Source organism: Oncorhynchus clarkii, chromosome 19 (genome assembly GCF_045791955.1).
Source record: "Oncorhynchus clarkii lewisi isolate Uvic-CL-2024 chromosome 19, UVic_Ocla_1.0, whole genome shotgun sequence".
In the NCBI taxonomy this organism is placed as follows: Eukaryota; Metazoa; Chordata; class Actinopteri; order Salmoniformes; family Salmonidae; genus Oncorhynchus; species Oncorhynchus clarkii.
In genome coordinates, this window is record NC_092165.1 from 50,720,817 (window position 1) to 50,739,168 (window position 18,352).

The window sequence follows — 18,352 nt, forward strand, 5'->3', positions numbered from 1 at the left end:
TGTCACATTAATCGTATGACAATGTAAAAAAAAAAGCAGTCCAAATGTAACCCATGTACCTGCTAAATCTGGGGCCCAGTTCTGTGTCTGGCCCTGTTTTGTTTTTGTTTGAATTCCTACATCCTCTGTCTCGTTTGAACTTCCTGCGCACTGAAAAGCATTCTCTTTAACTACATCGTCCTCACACTAAAGTCTTTTTCCTCTTTTATGTATAGCATATCTGTCTGTCTGTACGTCTGCCTGTTCGGTATAGCATATATGTCTGTCTGTCTGCTGGGTATAGCATATCTGTCTGTCTGTCTGTTGGGTATAGCATATCTGTCTGTCTGTCTGTTGGGTATAGCATATCTGTCTGTCTGTCTGTTGGGTATAGCATATCTGTCTGTCTGTCTGTTCAGTATAGCATATCTGTCTGCCTGTTGGGTATAGCATATCTGCCTGTCTGCCTGTTGGGTATAGCATATCTGTCTGTCTGTCTGTTGGGTATAGCATATCTGCCTGTCTGCCTGTTGGGTATAGCATATCTGTCTGTCTGCCTGTTGGGTATAGCATATCTGTCTTTCTGCCTGTTGGGTATAGCATATCTGTCTGCCTGCCTGTTGGGTATAGCATATCTGTCTTTCTGCCTGTTGGGTATAGCATATCTGTCTGCCTGCCTGTTGGGTATAGCATATCTGTCTGTCTGCCTGTTGGGTATAGCATATATGTCTGTCTGCCTGTTGGGTATAGTATATCTGTCTGTCTGTTGGGTATAGCATATCTGTCTGTCTGTCTGTTGGGTATAGCATATCTGTCTGTCTGTCTGTTGGGTATAGCATATCTGTCTGTCTGCCTGTTCAGTATAGCATATCTGTCTGTCTGTCTGTTGGGTATAGCATATCTGCCTGTCTGCCTGTTGGGTATAGCATATCTGTCTGTCTGCCTGTTGGGTATAGCATATCTGTCTGTCTGCCTGTTGGGTATAGCATATCTGTCTGTCTGCCTGTTGGGTATAGTATATCTGTCTGTCTGTCTGTTGGGTATAGCATATCTGTCTGTCTGTCTGTTGGGTATAGCATATCTGTCTGTCTGTCTGTTGGGTATAGCATATCTGTCTGTCTGCCTGTTCAGTATAGCATATCTGTCTGTCTGTCTGTTGGGTATAGCATATCTGCCTGTCTGCCTGTTGGGTATAGCATATCTGTCTGTCTGCCTGTTGGGTATAGCATATCTGTCTGTCTGCCTGTTGGGTATAGCATATCTGTCTGTCTGCCTGTTGGGTATAGTATATCTGTCTGTCTGTTGGGTATAGCATATCTGTCTGTCTGTCTGTTGGGTATAGCATATCTGTCTGTCTGTCTGTTGGGTATAGCATATCTGTCTGTCTGTCTGTTGGGTATAGCATATCTGTCTGTCTGTCTGTTGGGTATAGCATATCTGTCTGTCTGCCTGTTCAGTATAGCATATCTGCCTGTCTGCCTGTTGGGTATAGCATATCTGTCTGTCTGCCTGTTGGGTATAGCATATCTGTCTCTCTGCCTGTTGGGTATAGCATATCTGCCTGTCTGCCTGTTGGGTATAGCATATCTGTCTGTCTGCCTGTTGGGTATAGCATATCTGTCTTTCTGCCTGTTGGGTATAGCATATCTGTCTACCTGCCTGTTGGGTATAGCATATCTGTCTTTCTGCCTGTTGGGTATAGCATATCTGTCTACCTGCCTGTTGGGTATAGCATATCTGCCTGTCTGTCTGTTGGGTATAGCATATCTGCCTGTCTGCCTGTTGGGTATAGTATATCTGTCTTTCTGCCTGTTGGGTATAGCATATCTGTCTTTCTGCCTGTTGGGTATAGCATATCTGTCTGTCTGCCTGTTGGGTATAGCATATCTGCCTGTCTGCCTGTTGGGTATAGCATATCTGTCTGTCTGCCTGTTGGGTATAGCATATCTGTCTACCTGCCTGTTGGGTATAGCATATCTGTCTGTCTGCCTGTTGGGTATAGCATATCTGTCTGTACGTCTCTTTGTGTGTTTATCCTCTCTCTCCCTCTCTCTCTCTCTCTCTCTCCCTTTGTCGCCAGCTCGCTTCCTTAGATCGCCATCATCCAGACATATGACACTAGCTTCACATTTTTGCATTTGGGTTTTTTGTATCTCTGTGTTTTTGCATTTCAGTAGTTTTGTTGAGTTGTAGTTTTGGTCAGGAACTGTGTGCGTTTGTTCCAGGCCTCAGTGGAGAACATCATGAAGGAGAAGATGCCCAAGAAAGGAGGCCGCTGGTGGTTCTCATGGCGCAGCAGGAACAGTGACTCCAAATCGGTACACACCTCTGTAACACACACACCTCTGTAACACACACCTCTGTAACACACACCTCTGTAACACACACCTCTGTAACACACACACCTCTGTAACACACACACCTCTGTAACACACACACCTCTGTAACACACACCTCAGCTCAAATACACACACCTCTGTAACACACACCTCAGCTCAAGCACACACACCTCTGTAACACACACACCTCTGTAACACACACCTCCTGAACAAACTTCTATAACATAACTATAACTAGGAAACTCTGCAGAAGTTACAACATTGGAGGCCTAGTGGACTGGCGTGTTATATTTCTTAGAATGTCCTGGTTGTTGTATGAGTGTGTGACTGGTTGTTTTACCCCAGGACTCCGTGTCTGAGACAGGAGTTGGAGATGAGGGTGAGACCTCTCTCAGCATAGCTTCAGTCAACGGGTAACTACACTTCTCTAACACCAGAAAAGCTTATCATGTGCAATAGAATTGAATTATTTTGAATACATGTTTATATACTGTAGTTTACAGATCCTCATATACGTTATACAGAAAGGGTCGGTTTCATGAACCGATTCTCCTTTGAGTTTGTTTATTTGTGCAGATCTAGGTTTAAAATTTGTCTGGGAAACCACCCCTAAAAATGTGTACTACATGTTTATATAGTGTTTATATTCTGCTTATAAAGTAAAAAATGTATTTATAGCTGAACTGTTGTCATGACAGAATGAAGGAGGAGTCTTCCTCCAGCGATGAGGACCACAGATTGTCCAATCAGGGCTCAGAATCCTGCAACGCCGAGCCCCTTCTCACACCCGGTAGTGTGTGCTACAGGAAGACCCTCAGACTGACCCCAGAGCAGCTGGTGAGGAACAATACTTCTGACCTCTTTATCTGGCGACGTTGTGTTCAGTGTGTCTGGCTAATGTAGTCTTCAGGCCAGTCTGCAGTTGAACCACTCAGTAGCAGGGTTAGAGTTAGTCTATATGGGTAATGTAGTCTTTATGTCCTCAGGCCAGTCTGCAGTTGAACCACTCAGTAGCAGGGTTAGCGTTAGAGGGTGTATGGGTAATGTAGTCTTTGTGTCCTCAGGCCAGTCTGCAGTTGAACCACTCAGTAGCAGGGTTAGCGTTAGAGGGTGTATGGGTAATGTAGTCTTTGTGTCCTCAGGCCAGTCTGCAGTTGAAGGTGGGTCCTAATGAGGTGGTGTTCAGTGTGACCACTCAGTACCAGGGCACCTGCCGCTGCCAGGGCACCATCTACCTCTGGAGCTGGGACGACAAGATCATCATCTCAGACATTGACGGCACCATCACCAGGTGTGTGTGTGCATGAGTTTTATTGGCAATTGTGTGTGATCATGTGAAATCTCTGTTAATGGTAGTCTAATGAGGTGTGCGCGTGTGCGTGTGCGTGTGTCCTCTCTTTCAGGTCGGACACCCTGGGCCACATTCTTCCCACGCTGGGTAAAGACTGGACGCATCAGGGCATTGCCCGCCTCTACCACCGAGTCAGCCAGTGAGTTACCACAGGAGTAATTCAATAACTATAGATGAGCATTACAGTAATGAAACCTAGGTCACATTTAGAATAGGGCTCAACGTAAGATCAATGAATCATATCAACTTTATTCATGGTGTTTCAATCTACAAGGTTTAGTACGTTGCACCCTCATGAAGGCAGCCCTGTCCCCTGACGCTCATTAGTTAAACTACTGTCCCCTCCATTGCTCTTAGGAAACACTGAGACAGTAGAATAATTCAATCTCATTCTCTTGCTCTACCTATCCTTCTATCTTTCAATTCAATTCAAGGGGCTTTATTGGCGTGGGAAACATATGTTTACATTGCCAAAGAAAGTGAGGTAGATAAAAAAAGAAATTGAAATAAACAATAAAAATGAACAGTAAACATTACACAAACGTTCCAAACGAATAAAGACATTACAAATGTCATATTATGTCTATATACAGTGTTGTAAAGATGTGCAAATAGTTAAAGTACACAAGGGGAAAATAAATAAACATATGGGTGGTGTGTGTTCTTCACTGGTTGACCTTTTCTTGTGGCAACAGGTCACAGATCTTGCTGCTGTGATGTCACACTGTGGTATTTCACCCAGTAGATATGGGAGTTTATCAAAATACGATTTGTTTCTCTCGCTCTATCCCTCTCTCTCTCTCTCTTTCAGGAATGGTTATAAGTTTATGTACTGCTCAGCGAGGGCCATAGGTATGGCTGATATGACGAGGGGGTATCTCCACTGGGTCAACGAGAGAGGAACCATGCTGCCTATTGGACCTGTCCTACTCAGCCCCAGCAGTCTGTTCTCAGCTCTGCACAGGTGAGGAACACATACAGTCACACACCTTCGTTCATCACCATCCTAAAAATAAACACAGCAGAATCAAAGAGTCAAACACAAAAGTGGACAATCATATGTAACGATGTACAGCCGCTGATGTAATAGAACTAGCTATCCCTGTATTGTATAACGATGATTCCATCCTGTCCCGTCCTTCTTGTCCTTCCTGTAGGGAGGTGATAGAGAAGAAGCCTGAGAGGTTTAAGATCCAGTGTCTGACCGACGTGAAGCAGCTGTTCCACCCCAACACTGAGCCTTTCTACGCAGCCTTCGGCAACAGAGCCACGGTGAGAGCCCTGCTCCCTCCCTCACTGCACACATTACCTTATGGAAACATCTGCCTTCATCTGACTGGAACCATGCACAGTAATTAACCGATCTGTAACCGATCTGTAACCGATCTGTAACCGATCTGTAACCGATCTGTAACCGATCTGTAAATGTGACAGATTCAGCCAAAAGGCTATTTGCAACCTGAATATTCTGTTTGCTACTGTTGCAGTTGTTGTTGTATGCGTGTTTTTGGATAGTATGTCGGTTGTTGTTAAAGTTGTTGTTGTTTAGGATGTGTATTCCTATAAGGAGGTGGGCGTTCCCCTAAACAGGATCTTCACAGTCAACCCCAAGGGAGAGCTGATACAGGAACACGCTAAGACCAACATCTCATCGTAAGTCAGACATCTCTCTCTTTCTCTTCATCCCTCTATCTTTCTCCCTCTGTCTTTGTCTGTCTCTGTTTCTCTCTCCCTCAGTAGCTCTCTCTTCCTCTCTCTGTCTTTGTGTCTGTCTATGAACAATGAAGTGAATTATGTTTCTGTTTGTGTCCCTACCAGGTATGGTGGCCTGTGTGAGGTGGTGGACCACGTCTTTCCCCTGTTGATTAGAGGCCACGTCTCTGACGTCTCCTGCCCTGACACCTTCAGCCAGTTCACCTACTGGAGAGAACAGCTGCCCCAGGTCCACATCCCTGACCAGGTCCACATCCCTGACCAGGTCCACAGCCCAGACCACCCACAGGTCCACAGCCCCAAGTCCACCGCCCCGACCAGCCCCAAGTCCACAGCACCAACCAGCCCCTGGACAACAGCTGAGGAGACCCCACACCACATCAGACCACCCCAGGAGTGAGCTGTGTGCAATCACGGAAGGGAAGGGAGAGACACGCTCAAACTCATAATGATGCAGGCATGCAAATGCAAGAAGCATGTATCTGCTCTAATGCCACACACACACACAGCTATGCAGAGGCAGACCTTGCACTAGTGAAAGTGTACTTGCTACAACAACAGGCATGTTAGCACTGAGTGGTATTTATATGTAGTCATCATTTATATTTATGTTTTACTCTTCAGTGTTGTTTTCTCTGCATTACCTAGCCTACTCATACACGGCCTACTGTTCATCAGGTGAAATAGGTACAATACCTAGCCTACTCATACACAGCCTACTGTTCATCAGGTGAAATAGGTACAATACCTAGCCTACTCATACACAGCCTACTGTTCATCAGGTGAAATAGGTACATTACCTAGCCTACTCATACACGGCCTACTGTTCATCAGGTGAAATAGGTACAATACCTAGCCTACTCATACACAGCCTACTGTTCATCAGGTGAAATAGGTACAATACCTAGCCTACTCATACACAGCCTACTGTTCATCAGGTGAAATAGGTACATTACCTAGCCTACTCATACACAGCCTACTGTTCATCAGGTGAAATACAGTGCCTTGTAAAAGTATTCACCCCCCTTGGCTTTTTTCCTATTTCGTTGCATTACAACCTGTAATATAAATATTTTTATTTGGACTTCATGTAATGGACATACACAAAATAGTCCAAATTGGTGAAGTGAAATGAAAAAAACTACTTGTTTAAAAAAATTCAACAACAAAAAAAAACACAGAAAAGTGTGCTATGAAGCCCCTAAATAAGATATGGTGGAACCAATTACTTTCAGAAGTCCCATAATTAGTTAAATAAAGTCCACCTGTGTGCAATCTAAGTGTCACATGATCTGTCACATGATCTCAGTATATATACACCTGTTCTGAAAGGCCCCATGGCACCACCAAGCAAGCGGCACCATGATGACCAAGGAGCTTTCCAAACAGGTCGGGGAGGAAGTTGTGGAGAAGAAGTACAGATTAGGGTTGGGTTATAAAAACTAATCCAACATTTTGAACATCCCACTGAGCACCATTAAATTCATTATTAAAGAATGGAAAGGATATGGCACCACAACAAACCCGCCAAGAGAGGGCCACCCACCAAATCTCACGGGCCAGGCAAGGAGGGCATTAATCAGAGAGGCAACAAAGATAACCCTGAAGGAGCTGCAAAGCTCCATAGTGAATATTGGAGTATCTGTCCATAGAACCACTTTAAGCCATGCACTCCACAGAGCTGGGCTTCACGGAAGAGTGGCCAGAAAAAAAGCCATTGCTTAAAAAAAACTAAAAAAAACATGTTTGTTGTTCACCAAAAGGCATGTGGGAGACTCCCCAAACATATGAAAGAAGATACTCTGGTCAGATGAGACTAAAATTGAGCTCTTTGGCCATCAAGGAAAACACTATGTCTGGGGCAAACCCAACACCTCTCATCACCCCGAGAATACCATCCCCACAGTGAAGCATGGTAGTGGAAGCATCATGCTGTGTGGATGTTTTTCCATCGGCAGGGGCTGGGTAACTGGTCAGAATTGAAGGAATGATGGATAGCGCTAAATACAGGGAAATTCATGAGGGAAACCTGTTTCAGTCTTCCAGAGATTTGAGATTGGTTCACCTTCCAGCAGTACAATGAGTGAATAGTTATGCACGCTCAAGTTTTCAGTTTTCTTGTCTTATTTCTTGTTTGTTTCACAATGAAAAATATTTAGCAATCTTCAAGTGGCATGTTGTGTAAATCAAATGATACAAACCCCCCAAAAATCTATTTTAATTTCAGGTTGTATGGCAACAAAATAGGATTAATGCCAAGGGGGTGATTACTTTCGCGAGCCACTGTAGGTACTACTTTTAGGCAAAAGAAGCACTGATTCAGTTGCCTGATGACTCAAACTGAATTATTCCTCTGCTCTATGTTCTCTACATACTTCAGTCTGAGACTGCCATCGTTGAAATAACTTGTGGTGACGTGAAAATGAGGGGTGTTGTACAAAACAAAGTAATCAGCAATTGGATCATCTCTAACCAGAGTATCAAAGCCAATAACACATTTTTAAAACACCGCTTTACCCACGTGTGTTCTTGCTCTGGCCCAACCCATCGGTTTCTGGGACCAATCAGAATGTTTCAAATGTGATTGAGTTCTAAAAATTGTCAGGAAGGTACTCAGATCCAGACTCATTGCAGAGAAGAAACTAACGGCGTGGCGTAGCGTTTAGCCAGAGCAAGGAGTTTGGGTAACCAGACAACTGATAAAAGTACAGCCTACTGGGAAAAATCACTGTGAAGTACAGTCTACCTGAAAAAAAAACACTGTGAAGTACAGACTACCTGGAGAAATCACTGTGAAGTACAGTCTACCTGGAAAAATAATTGTGAAGTAGAGCCTAACAGTGAAACAGCTGAGTTTCACCCAGATAACGTTGTCTGATTAATGGAATTACTTTTGATTGAATCTCCTACATTTTCAGATCTAATGTTCACATACGTTTTAAGCGCTAATGTTCACATACATTTTAGGCGCTAATGTAATAAATGCTCAGCAATACAATAGTATTATTAACTTGCAATGAAAATATTATAGGACATGACGATAATTCAGTTCACCTGTGAGCTCCAAACTTGTCATTATAATTGATATATATACCACGGCTAAGGGCTGTTCTTATGCACTACGCAACGCGGAGAGCTCCGATACAGCCCTTACCTTTGGTTTATTGGCCATATACCACAAACCCCCGAGGTGCCTTATTGCTGTTATAAACTGGTTAGCAACGTAATTAGAGCAGTAAAAATAAAATGTTTTGTCATACACGTGGAATAAGGTCTGATATACCATGGCTGTCAGCCAATCAGCATTCAGGGCTCAAACCACCCAGTTTATAAGAAGTTTTAAATCATGTTTCCTTTTGGGTTCCATGTAGAACCCTTTCCACAGAGGGTTGTACCTGAAACCAAACATGGTTCTATCTGGAACCAAAAGGGGTTCTTCAAAGGGTTCTCCTATGACACCCGAAGAACCCTTTTTGGTTCTAGATAGCACCTTTTTTCTAAAAGTGTAGTAGCATTCCATATTAGGGTTTTATTCTTAAGTTTCTTGTCTTGTTCTATGTAAGGTAAATATGTTACTGATCAACTGAACTAAACCTGGTAACTATTGTAGCTCTTCAGTTTATTAACAAGGCACAGAGGGGGGTTTCCTCTCTCATTGATGTCTCTCACCCATAGTCATCAATAGTCCTTTAATGCTAATTTAACACTTCAGAATAAACATCTAAAACTGGCATTACTCTGATAATAAGCAACGCAAGGAAACTCAGGTTGACAATGACACATATAACATATCATATTCTCACTGCGTACACTGTGCAGGGAGATTGTCTTGGCTACCATTATGGTCACTGAATAGCCTACTAGTCCTGTCGCATCAGTCAGATGTGTGACTGAGCTCTTTTTGGGGGGAGTATTATGTTGCAGACAATAGAAAACATATTCTGTCATTTGCTTTGGTTGTCCATCATCTTCAACTCTAACTGCGAGATGAGAGAAACCTACTAATTTAGGAACTATTTCATGAATCGATCATTTTTAAGAAGCAGCTTGTGAACACACTTGTATTTGGCCTTTGATTTTATATATTGTGTTTATGTGATTGTTCATATTCAGAGTATTGGTGTTTATTCTCACTTTTGTATATAGTGCAATGTTTTTTAGTGATCTAATTCAGAAACATTGATCTTGTCAGTCATTGGCTGGCTTCTGGACTACAGTCGTTTGATCTAAAATGGCGAACAACATTTTGCATTGACTTCAGTGTCCACTGAAGCAAAGCCATTGAGGAGTTCTACAACAGTAAAAATTCAATATTCTACTAAATTCTAGAATCTATTACTAAGATACAAATAACTTTATAGATTACAACACTGATGTTCCTTGTAATTTCAGCCATTAGAATTCCCAATATCCTTGAATATTCTAAACCTCCTCAAAGGGTTAAAAGTAAAAAGCCCCTTCAGTCAGTGCATCAGTCAGTCCATCTTATCTCTGTTGTTATCAGAGCAGGTATGTTTCTAGGAGTGGCAGCCATGTAATGTGTATCTAACGTGTATATGGTGCAATTTCCAATGTTATCCTGTATGTAGTATGGATGAGTTCAACAACTAAAATGCAAGACGTCCTGTACTACCTGAATGAATACTTACACTGTGGTATTTCTCTTTTGATCATATTGATGACCAATACAAACTTGATCACATCACTGTGAAGGAGAGAAGGTTCTCACTGTCCCTATGGACCATATTGATTTAAATAAGTTTGAATTTCTTGGCTAGATGTCTTTCATGGGCTGGTTGAAACATCCATTGCCATTCCTCTAGTCATGGGTTTCTAGGATGAATTTAAATAGAGGTATTTCAGAATATTGAAACAGAGACTAACGTGAGGTGTTGGACTCGCCATCGACCTAAGAGGTGGTATTTGGAGGAGCCGTAACGGATGGATAGATGGATGGATGGATAGGTGGATGGATGGAAGCATGGATAGGTGGATAGGTGGATGGATGGAAGCATCGATAGATGGATAGGTGGATGGATGGAAGCATGGATAAATGGATAGGTGGATGGATGGAAGCATGGATAGATGGATAGGTGGATGGATGGAAGCATGGATAGATGGATAGGTGGATGGATGGAAGCATGGATAGATGGATAGGTGGATGGATGGAAGCATGGATAGATGGATAGGTGGATGGATGGAAGCATGGATAGATGGATAGGTGGATGGATGGAAGCATGGATAGATGGATAGGTGGATGGATGGAAGCATCGATAGATGGATAGGTGGATGGATGGAAGCATGGATAGATGGATAGGCGGATGGATGGAAGCATGGATAGATGGATGGATGGAAGCATGGATAGGTGGATGGATGGAAGCATGGATAGATGGATAGGTGGATGGATGGAAGCATCGATAGATGGATAGGTGGATGGATGGAAGCATGGATAGGTGGATGGATGAGTGAAAGGAGGCATGTGATGTGTTGTGATGTGTTCACTTGTCTTGTCCTCTTGTCTCCTTAATGTATTGTCACACAATTTGTTCCAAGTATGTTGAATTACTACAGTGCCTTGCGAAAGTATTCGGCCCCCTTGAACTTTGCGACCTTTTGCCACATTTCAGGCTTCAAACATAAAGATATAAAACTGTATTTTTTTGTGAAGAATCAACAACAAGTGGGACACAATCATGAAGTGGAACGACATTTATTGGATATTTCAAACTTTTTTAACAAATCAAAAACTGAAAAATCGGGCGTGCAAAATTATTCAGCCCCCTTAAGTTAATACTTTGTAGCTCCACCTTTTGCTGCGATTACAGCTGTAAGTCGCTTGGGGTATGTCTCTATCAGTTTTGCACATCGAGAGACTGAAATTTTTTCCCATTCCTCCTTGCAAAACAGCTCGAGCTCAGTGAGGTTGGATGGAGAGCATTTGTGAACAGCAGTTTTCAGTTCTTTCCACAGATTCTCGATTGGATTCAGGTCTGGACTTTGACTTGGCTATTCTAACACCTGGATATGTTTATTTTTGAACCATTCCATTGTAGATTTTGCTTTATGTTTTGGATCATTGTCTTGTTGGAAGACAAATCTCCGTCCCAGTCTCAGGTCTTTTGCAGACTCCATCAGGTTTTCTTCCAGAATGGTCCTGTATTTGGCTCCATCCATCTTCCCATCAATTTTAACCATCTTCCCTGTCCCTGCTGAAGAAAAGCAGGCCCAAACCATGATGCTGCCACCACCATGTTTGACAGTGGGGATGGTGTGTTCAGCTGTGTTGCTTTTACGCCAAACATAACGTTTTGCATTGTTGCCAAAAAGTTCAATTTTGGTTTCATCTGACCAGAGCACCTTCTTCCACATGTTTGGTGTGTCTCCCAGGTGGCTTGTGGCAAACTTTAAACGACACTTTTTATGGATATCTTTAAGAAATGGCTTTCTTCTTGCCACTCTTCCATAAAGGCCAGATTTGTGCAATATACGACTGATTGTTGTCCTATGGACAGAGTCTCCCACCTCAGCTGTAGATCTCTGCAGTTCATCCAGAGTGATCATGGGCCTCTTGGCTGCATCTCTGATCAGTCTTCTCCTTGTATGAGCTGAAAGTTTAGAGGAACGGCCAGGTCTTGGTAGATTTGCAGTGGTCTGATACTCCTTCCATTTCAATATTATCGCTTGCATAGTGCTCCTTGGGATGTTTAAAGCTTGGGAAATCTTTTTGTATCCAAATCCGGCTTTACACTTCTTCACAACAGTATCTCGGACCTGCCTGGTGTGTTCCTTGTTCTTCATGATGCTCTCTGCGCTTTTAACGGACCTCTGAGACTATCACAGTGCAGGTGCATTTATACGGAGACTTGATTACACACAGGTGGATTGTATTTATCATCATTAGTCATTTAGGTCAACATTGGATCATTCAGAGATCCTCACTGAACTTCTGGAGAGAGTTTGCTGCACTGAAAGTAAAGGGGCTGAATAATTTTGCACGCCCAATTTTTCAGTTTTTGATTTGTTAAAACAGTTTGAAATATCCAATAAATATCGTTCCACTTCATGATTGTGTCCCACTTGTTGTTGATTCTTCACAAAAAACTACAGTTTTATATCTTTATGTTTGAAGCCTGAAATGTGGCAAAAGGTCGCAAAGTTCAAGGGGGCCGAATACTTTCGCAAGGCACTGTACCTGTGTATTCTGGTTAAGCAGACTGACTGTTCTTTCTGTGAAAGATCCATATGAACAAAGTGATTTTGTCTTATGTCTTGGTTGTCTGTCCTCTTTGGTTTTGTTTCTAAGATGTACAGAGTCCATTACTCTTGCACTGTGTCATGTTGTATAGCTAAACAATCTGGTTTCAAAAATAACTGTATATTGAAAATAATTATTTCAATAAATGCTAAGATGATTGTTGATGGATGTGCATGTGTCTCATCTCTCCTCCCTGAAGTGAACATGTCATGATGTGAAACCAGATTAGTATTTCCTTAGTTTCAGAGTTGTATACCATGGTATCAGAACTAACCACCATACTGCCCATGTATACCATGGTAACAGAACTAACACCCATATTGCCCATGTTTACCATGGTAACAGAACTAACACCTATACTGCCCATGTTTACCATGGTATCAGAACTAACACCTATTACTGCCCATGTTTACCATGGTATCAGAACTAACACCCATACTGCCCATGTATACCATGGTATCAGAACTAACCCCCATACTGCCCATGTATACCATGGTATCAGAACTAACACCCATTACTGCCCATGTATACCATGGTATCAGAACTAACACCCATTACTGCCCATGTATACCATGGTATCAGAACTAACACCCATACTGCCCATGTATACCATGGTAACAGAACTAACCCCCATACTGCCCATGTATACCATGGTATCAGAACTAACACCCATACTGCCCATGTTTACCATGGTAACAGAACTAACACCTATTACTGCCCATGTTTACCATGGTATCAGAACTAACCCCCATACTGCCCATGTTTACCATGGTAACAGAACTAACACCCATACTGCCCATGTTTACCATGGTAACAGAACTAACACCTATACTGCCCATGTTTACCATGGTAACAGAACTAACACCTATTACTGCCCATGTTTACCATGGTATCAGAACTAACACCCATTACTGCCCATGTATACCATGGTATCAGAACTAACACCCATTACTGCCCATGTATACCATGGTATCAGAACTAACACCCATTACTGCCCATGTATACCATGGTATCAGAACTAACACCCATTACTGCCCATGTATACCATGGTATCAGAACTAACACCCATTACTGCCCATGTATACCATGGTATCAGAACTAACACCCATTACTGCCCATTTATACCATGGTATCAGAACTAACTCCCATTACTGCCCATGTATACCATGGTATCAGAACTAACACCCATTACTGCCCATGTATACCATGGTATTGCTCCATGGCTTTGTGCAGGCTTGGTATCTCCTGCCATCTAATGTAGGATATACTTATAACACATAAACTCAGCAAAAAAAGAAAACGTCCCTTTTTCAGGACCCTGTCTTTCAAATATCATTCGTAAAAATCCTAATAACTTCACAGATATTCATTGTAAAGGGTTTAAACATTGTTTCCCATGCTGGTTCAATGAATCACAAACAATTAATTAACATTCACCTGTGTAACGATCGATGCAATCAAGGTCACAGTTATGAAAACTTAGGACACTATAAAGAGGCCTTTCTACGGACTGAAAAACACCAAAAGAAAGATGCCCAGGGTCCCTGCTCATCTGTGTGAACATGCCTTAGGCATGCTGCAAAGAGGCATGAGGACTGCAGATGTGGCCAGAGCAATAAATTACAATGTCCATACTGTGAGACGCCTAAGACAGCGCTACAAGGAGACAGGACGGACAGCTGATCGTCCTCACAGTGGCAGGCCACTTGTAACAACACCTGCACAGGATCGGTACATCCGAACATCACACATGTGGGACAGGCACAGGTTGGCATCGCGCACCAGCGACTCCTGTGGCGGTCCGGGCGCAGTGCGCGCTAGCCAAGGTTGCCAGGTGCACGGTGTTTCCTCCGGCACATTGGTGCGCTGTGTTAAGAAGGGTTGTGTTGTGTATCGGAGGACGCATGACTTTCAACCTTCGTCTCTCCCGAGCCCGTACGGGAGTTGTAGCGATGAGACAACATAGTAGCTACTACAACAATTGGATACCATGAAATTGGGGAGAAAAAAGGGGTAAAATTTTTTTTTTAAATACAAAGGTACAAAATACTCAGGTTCTTTATTGGGCAAGAGTTCTCCAAGTAAAGTTAGCTAGCAAGTTAGCTATCAGTTCATTTGAGTTACACAGTGGCTAGTGCAAGCATCCAAGGACCTTTATTTTACTTTCAGAGGTAGACTGTGATGTATGTTAAGGATGTGGAGTAATGAGTAGGATTATGTGCTGAACATGTGAAAGTGATTGCTTTTGATAAAAACGCTTTTATGGTTTCTCAACAATGCACCATGCTGCCTTGTTGACATGACTGAGCGGTGCAGATTACTGTTCATTTGAGAAGGGCCCCGAAGGAGACCATACAGAGTTACTGCCCTGAGGGATACCAGACAGAGTTACTGCCCTGAAGGAGACCATACAGAGTTACTGCCCTGAAGGAGCCCATACAGAGTTACTGCCCTGAAGGAGCCCATACAGAGTTACTGCCCTGAGGGAGACATAGTTACTGCCCTGAGGGATACCAGATAGAGTTACTACCCTGAAGGAGACCATACAGAGTTACTGCCCTGAAGGAGGCCATACAGAGTTACTGCCCTGAAGGAGACAGAGTTACTGCCCTGAGGGAGACCATACAGAGTTACTGCCCCTAAGGAGACCATACAGAGTTACTGCCCTAAAGGAGACCATACAGAGTTACTGCCCTGAAGGAGGAGAGACAGAGTTACTGCCCTGAAGGAGACCAGGCAGAGTTACTACCCTGAAGGAGACCATACAGAGTTACTGCCCTGAAGGAAGCCATACAGAGTTACTGCCCTGAGGGAGACAGAGTTACTGCCCTGAGGGAGACCATACAGAGTTACTGCCCCTAAGGAGACCATACAGAGTTACTGCCCTAAAGGAGACATACAGCGTTACTGCCCTGAAGGAGGAGAGACAGAGTTACTGCCCTAAAGGAGACATACAGCGTTACTGCCCTAAAGGAGACATACAGAGTTACTGCCCTAAAGGAGACATACAGCGTTACTGCCCTAAAGGAGACATACAGAGTTACTGCCCTGAAGGAGCCCATACAGAGTTACTGCCCTGAAGGAGACCATACAGAGTTACTGCCCCGAGGGAGGAGAGACAGAGTTACTGCCCTGAAGGAGACATACAGAGTTACTGCCCTAAAGGAGACATACAGAGTTACTGCCCTGAAGGAGCCCATACAGAGTTACTGCTCCGAGGGAGGAGAGACAGAGTTACTGCCCTGAAGGAGACCAGGCAGAGTTACTTCCCTGAAGGAGACCATGCAGAGTTACTGCCCTGAAGGAGACCATACAGAGTTACTGCCCTGAAGGAGGCCATACAGAGTTACTGCCCTGAGGGAGACAGAGTTACTGCCCTGAGGGAGACCAGACAGTGTTACTGCCCTGAAGGAGACCATAGAGTTACTGCCCTGAAGGAGGCCAGACAGAGTTACAGCCCTGAGGGAGACAGAGTTACTGCCCTGAGGGAGACCAGACAGTGTTACTGCCCTGAAGGAGCCCATACAGAGTTACTGCCCCGAGGGAGGAGAGACAGAGTTACTGCCTTGAAGGAGACCATACAGAGTTACTGCCCTGAGAGAGACCATACAGAGTTACAGCCCTGATGGAGACCATACAGAGATACTGCCATCAGGGAGACATAGTTAATGCCCTGAAGGAGACATACAGAGTTACATCCCTGAAGGAGACCAGACAGAGTTTCTACCCTGAAGGAGACCAGACAGAGGTACTGCCCTGAGGGAGACCATACATAGTTACTGCCCTGAAGGAAACCATACAGAGTTACTGCCCTGAGGTAGACCATACAGAGTTACTGCCCTGAAGGAGACCATACAGAGTTACTGCCCTGAAGGAGACCATACAGAGTTACTGCCCTGAAGGGGGCCATATAGAGTTACTGCCCTGAAGGAGACATACAGAGTTACTGCCCTGAAGGAGGCCAGACAGAGTTACTACCCTGAAGGAGACCATACAGAGTTACTACCCTGAAGGAGCCTATACAGAGTTACTGCCCTGAAGGAGACCAGACAGTGTTACTACCCTGAAGGAGACCATACAGAGTTACTGCCCTGAAGGAGACCATACAGAGTTACTGCCCTGAAGGAGACCATACAGAGTTACAGCCCTGACAGAGACAGACAGTTAATGCCCTGAGGGAGACAGAGTTACTGCCCCGAGGGAGGAGAGACAGAGTTACTGCCCTGAGGGAGACAGAGTTACTGCCCTGAAGTGTGTTCTAGGGCAACAGTGTCTAGATGGAATTTGTATTTGTGGTCCTGGCAACTGGACCTTTTTTGGAGCACCATTATTTTGGTCCTACTGAGATTTACTGTCAGGGCCCAGGTCTGACAGAATCTGTGCAGAATATCTAGGTGCTGCTGTTGGCCCTCCTATGTTGGTGACAGAAGCACCAGATCATCAGCAAAAAGTAGACATTTGACTTCATATTCTAGTAGGGTGAGGCCGGGTGCTGCAGACCTTTCTCGCGCTCGTGCCAATTCGTTGAAATATGTTGAAGTGGTTGCGGATTAAGCTGCATCCCTGTCTCACCCCACGCCCCTGTGGGAGGAAATGTGTGTGTTTTTTGCCTATTTTAACCGCACACTTGCTGTTTGTGTTCATCGATTTTATAATGTCGTATGTTTTTCCCCTAACACCACTTTCCATCAATGTATAGCAGACCCTCATGCCAAATTGAGTTGAAGACTTTTTTGAAATCAACAAAGCATGAGAAGACTTTGCCTTTGCTTTGGTTTGTTTGTTTGTCAATTAGGGTGTGCAGGATGAATACGTGGTCTGTTGTACAGTAATTTGGTAAAAATTGGATAATGCAGAGGATTTTCCCAAGGCTGCTGTTGACGCATATCAAACGGTAGTTATTGGGGTCAAATTTGTCTCCACTTTTGTGGATTGGGGTGATCAGTCCTTGGTTCCAAATATTGGGGAAGATACCAGAGCTAAGGATGATGTTAAAGAGTTTTAGTATAGCCAGTTTGAATTTGTTGTCTGTATATTTGATCATTTCATTGAGGATACCATCAGCACCACATGCCTTTTTGGGTTGGAGGGTTTTATTTTGTCCTGTAGCTCATTCAAGGTAATTGGAGAATCCAGTGGGTTCTGGTTGTCTTTAATAGTTGATTCTAAGATTTGTATTTTGATGTATATGTTTTTGCTGTTGGTTCTTTGTTATAGAGCCAAAAAGATTGGAGAAATTGTTTACCCATACATCTCCATTTTGGATAGATAATTCTTCGTGTTGTTCTTTGTTTAGTGTTTTCCAATTTTCCCAGATGTGGTTAGAGCCTATGGATTCTTCAATTACATTGAGCTGATTTCTGACGTGCTGTTCCTTCTTTTTCCGTAGTGTATTTCTGTATTGTTTTAGTGATTCACCGTGGTGAAGGCGTAGACTCAGGTTTTCCGGGTCTCTATGTTTTTGGCTGGACATGTTTCTCAATTTATTTCTTAGATTTTTGCATTCTTCATCAAACCATTTGATATTGTTGTTCATTTTCTTCAGTTTTCTATTTGAGATTTTTAGATTTGATAGGGAAGCTGAGAGGTCAAATATACTGTTAAGATTTTCTACAGCCAAGTTTACACCTTCACTATTACAGTGGAACGTTTTATCCAGGAAGTTGTCTAAAAGGGATTCAATCTGTTGTTGCCTAATTGTTTTTTGGTAGGTTT

General features: G+C 43.4%; 1 protein-coding gene across 1 annotated transcript in view; it reads left to right on the forward strand.

Moving 5' to 3' along the window:
• LOC139375351 (phosphatidate phosphatase LPIN1-like) overlaps positions 1-5,984 on the forward strand; it is a 41,600-nt gene extending 35,616 nt beyond the window's left edge. Inside the window, 10 exon segments of the mRNA XM_071117053.1 lie at positions 2,205-2,297; positions 2,664-2,731; positions 3,017-3,155; positions 3,461-3,609; positions 3,722-3,808; positions 4,481-4,633; positions 4,827-4,941; positions 5,219-5,322; positions 5,488-5,675; positions 5,678-5,984. Of these exon segments, the coding sequence (XP_070973154.1) occupies positions 2,205-2,297; positions 2,664-2,731; positions 3,017-3,155; positions 3,461-3,609; positions 3,722-3,808; positions 4,481-4,633; positions 4,827-4,941; positions 5,219-5,322; positions 5,488-5,675; positions 5,678-5,745 (1,164 nt within the window). The 3' untranslated portion in view covers positions 5,746-5,984.
• The last annotated feature ends 12,368 nt before the right edge of the window (positions 5,985-18,352 follow it).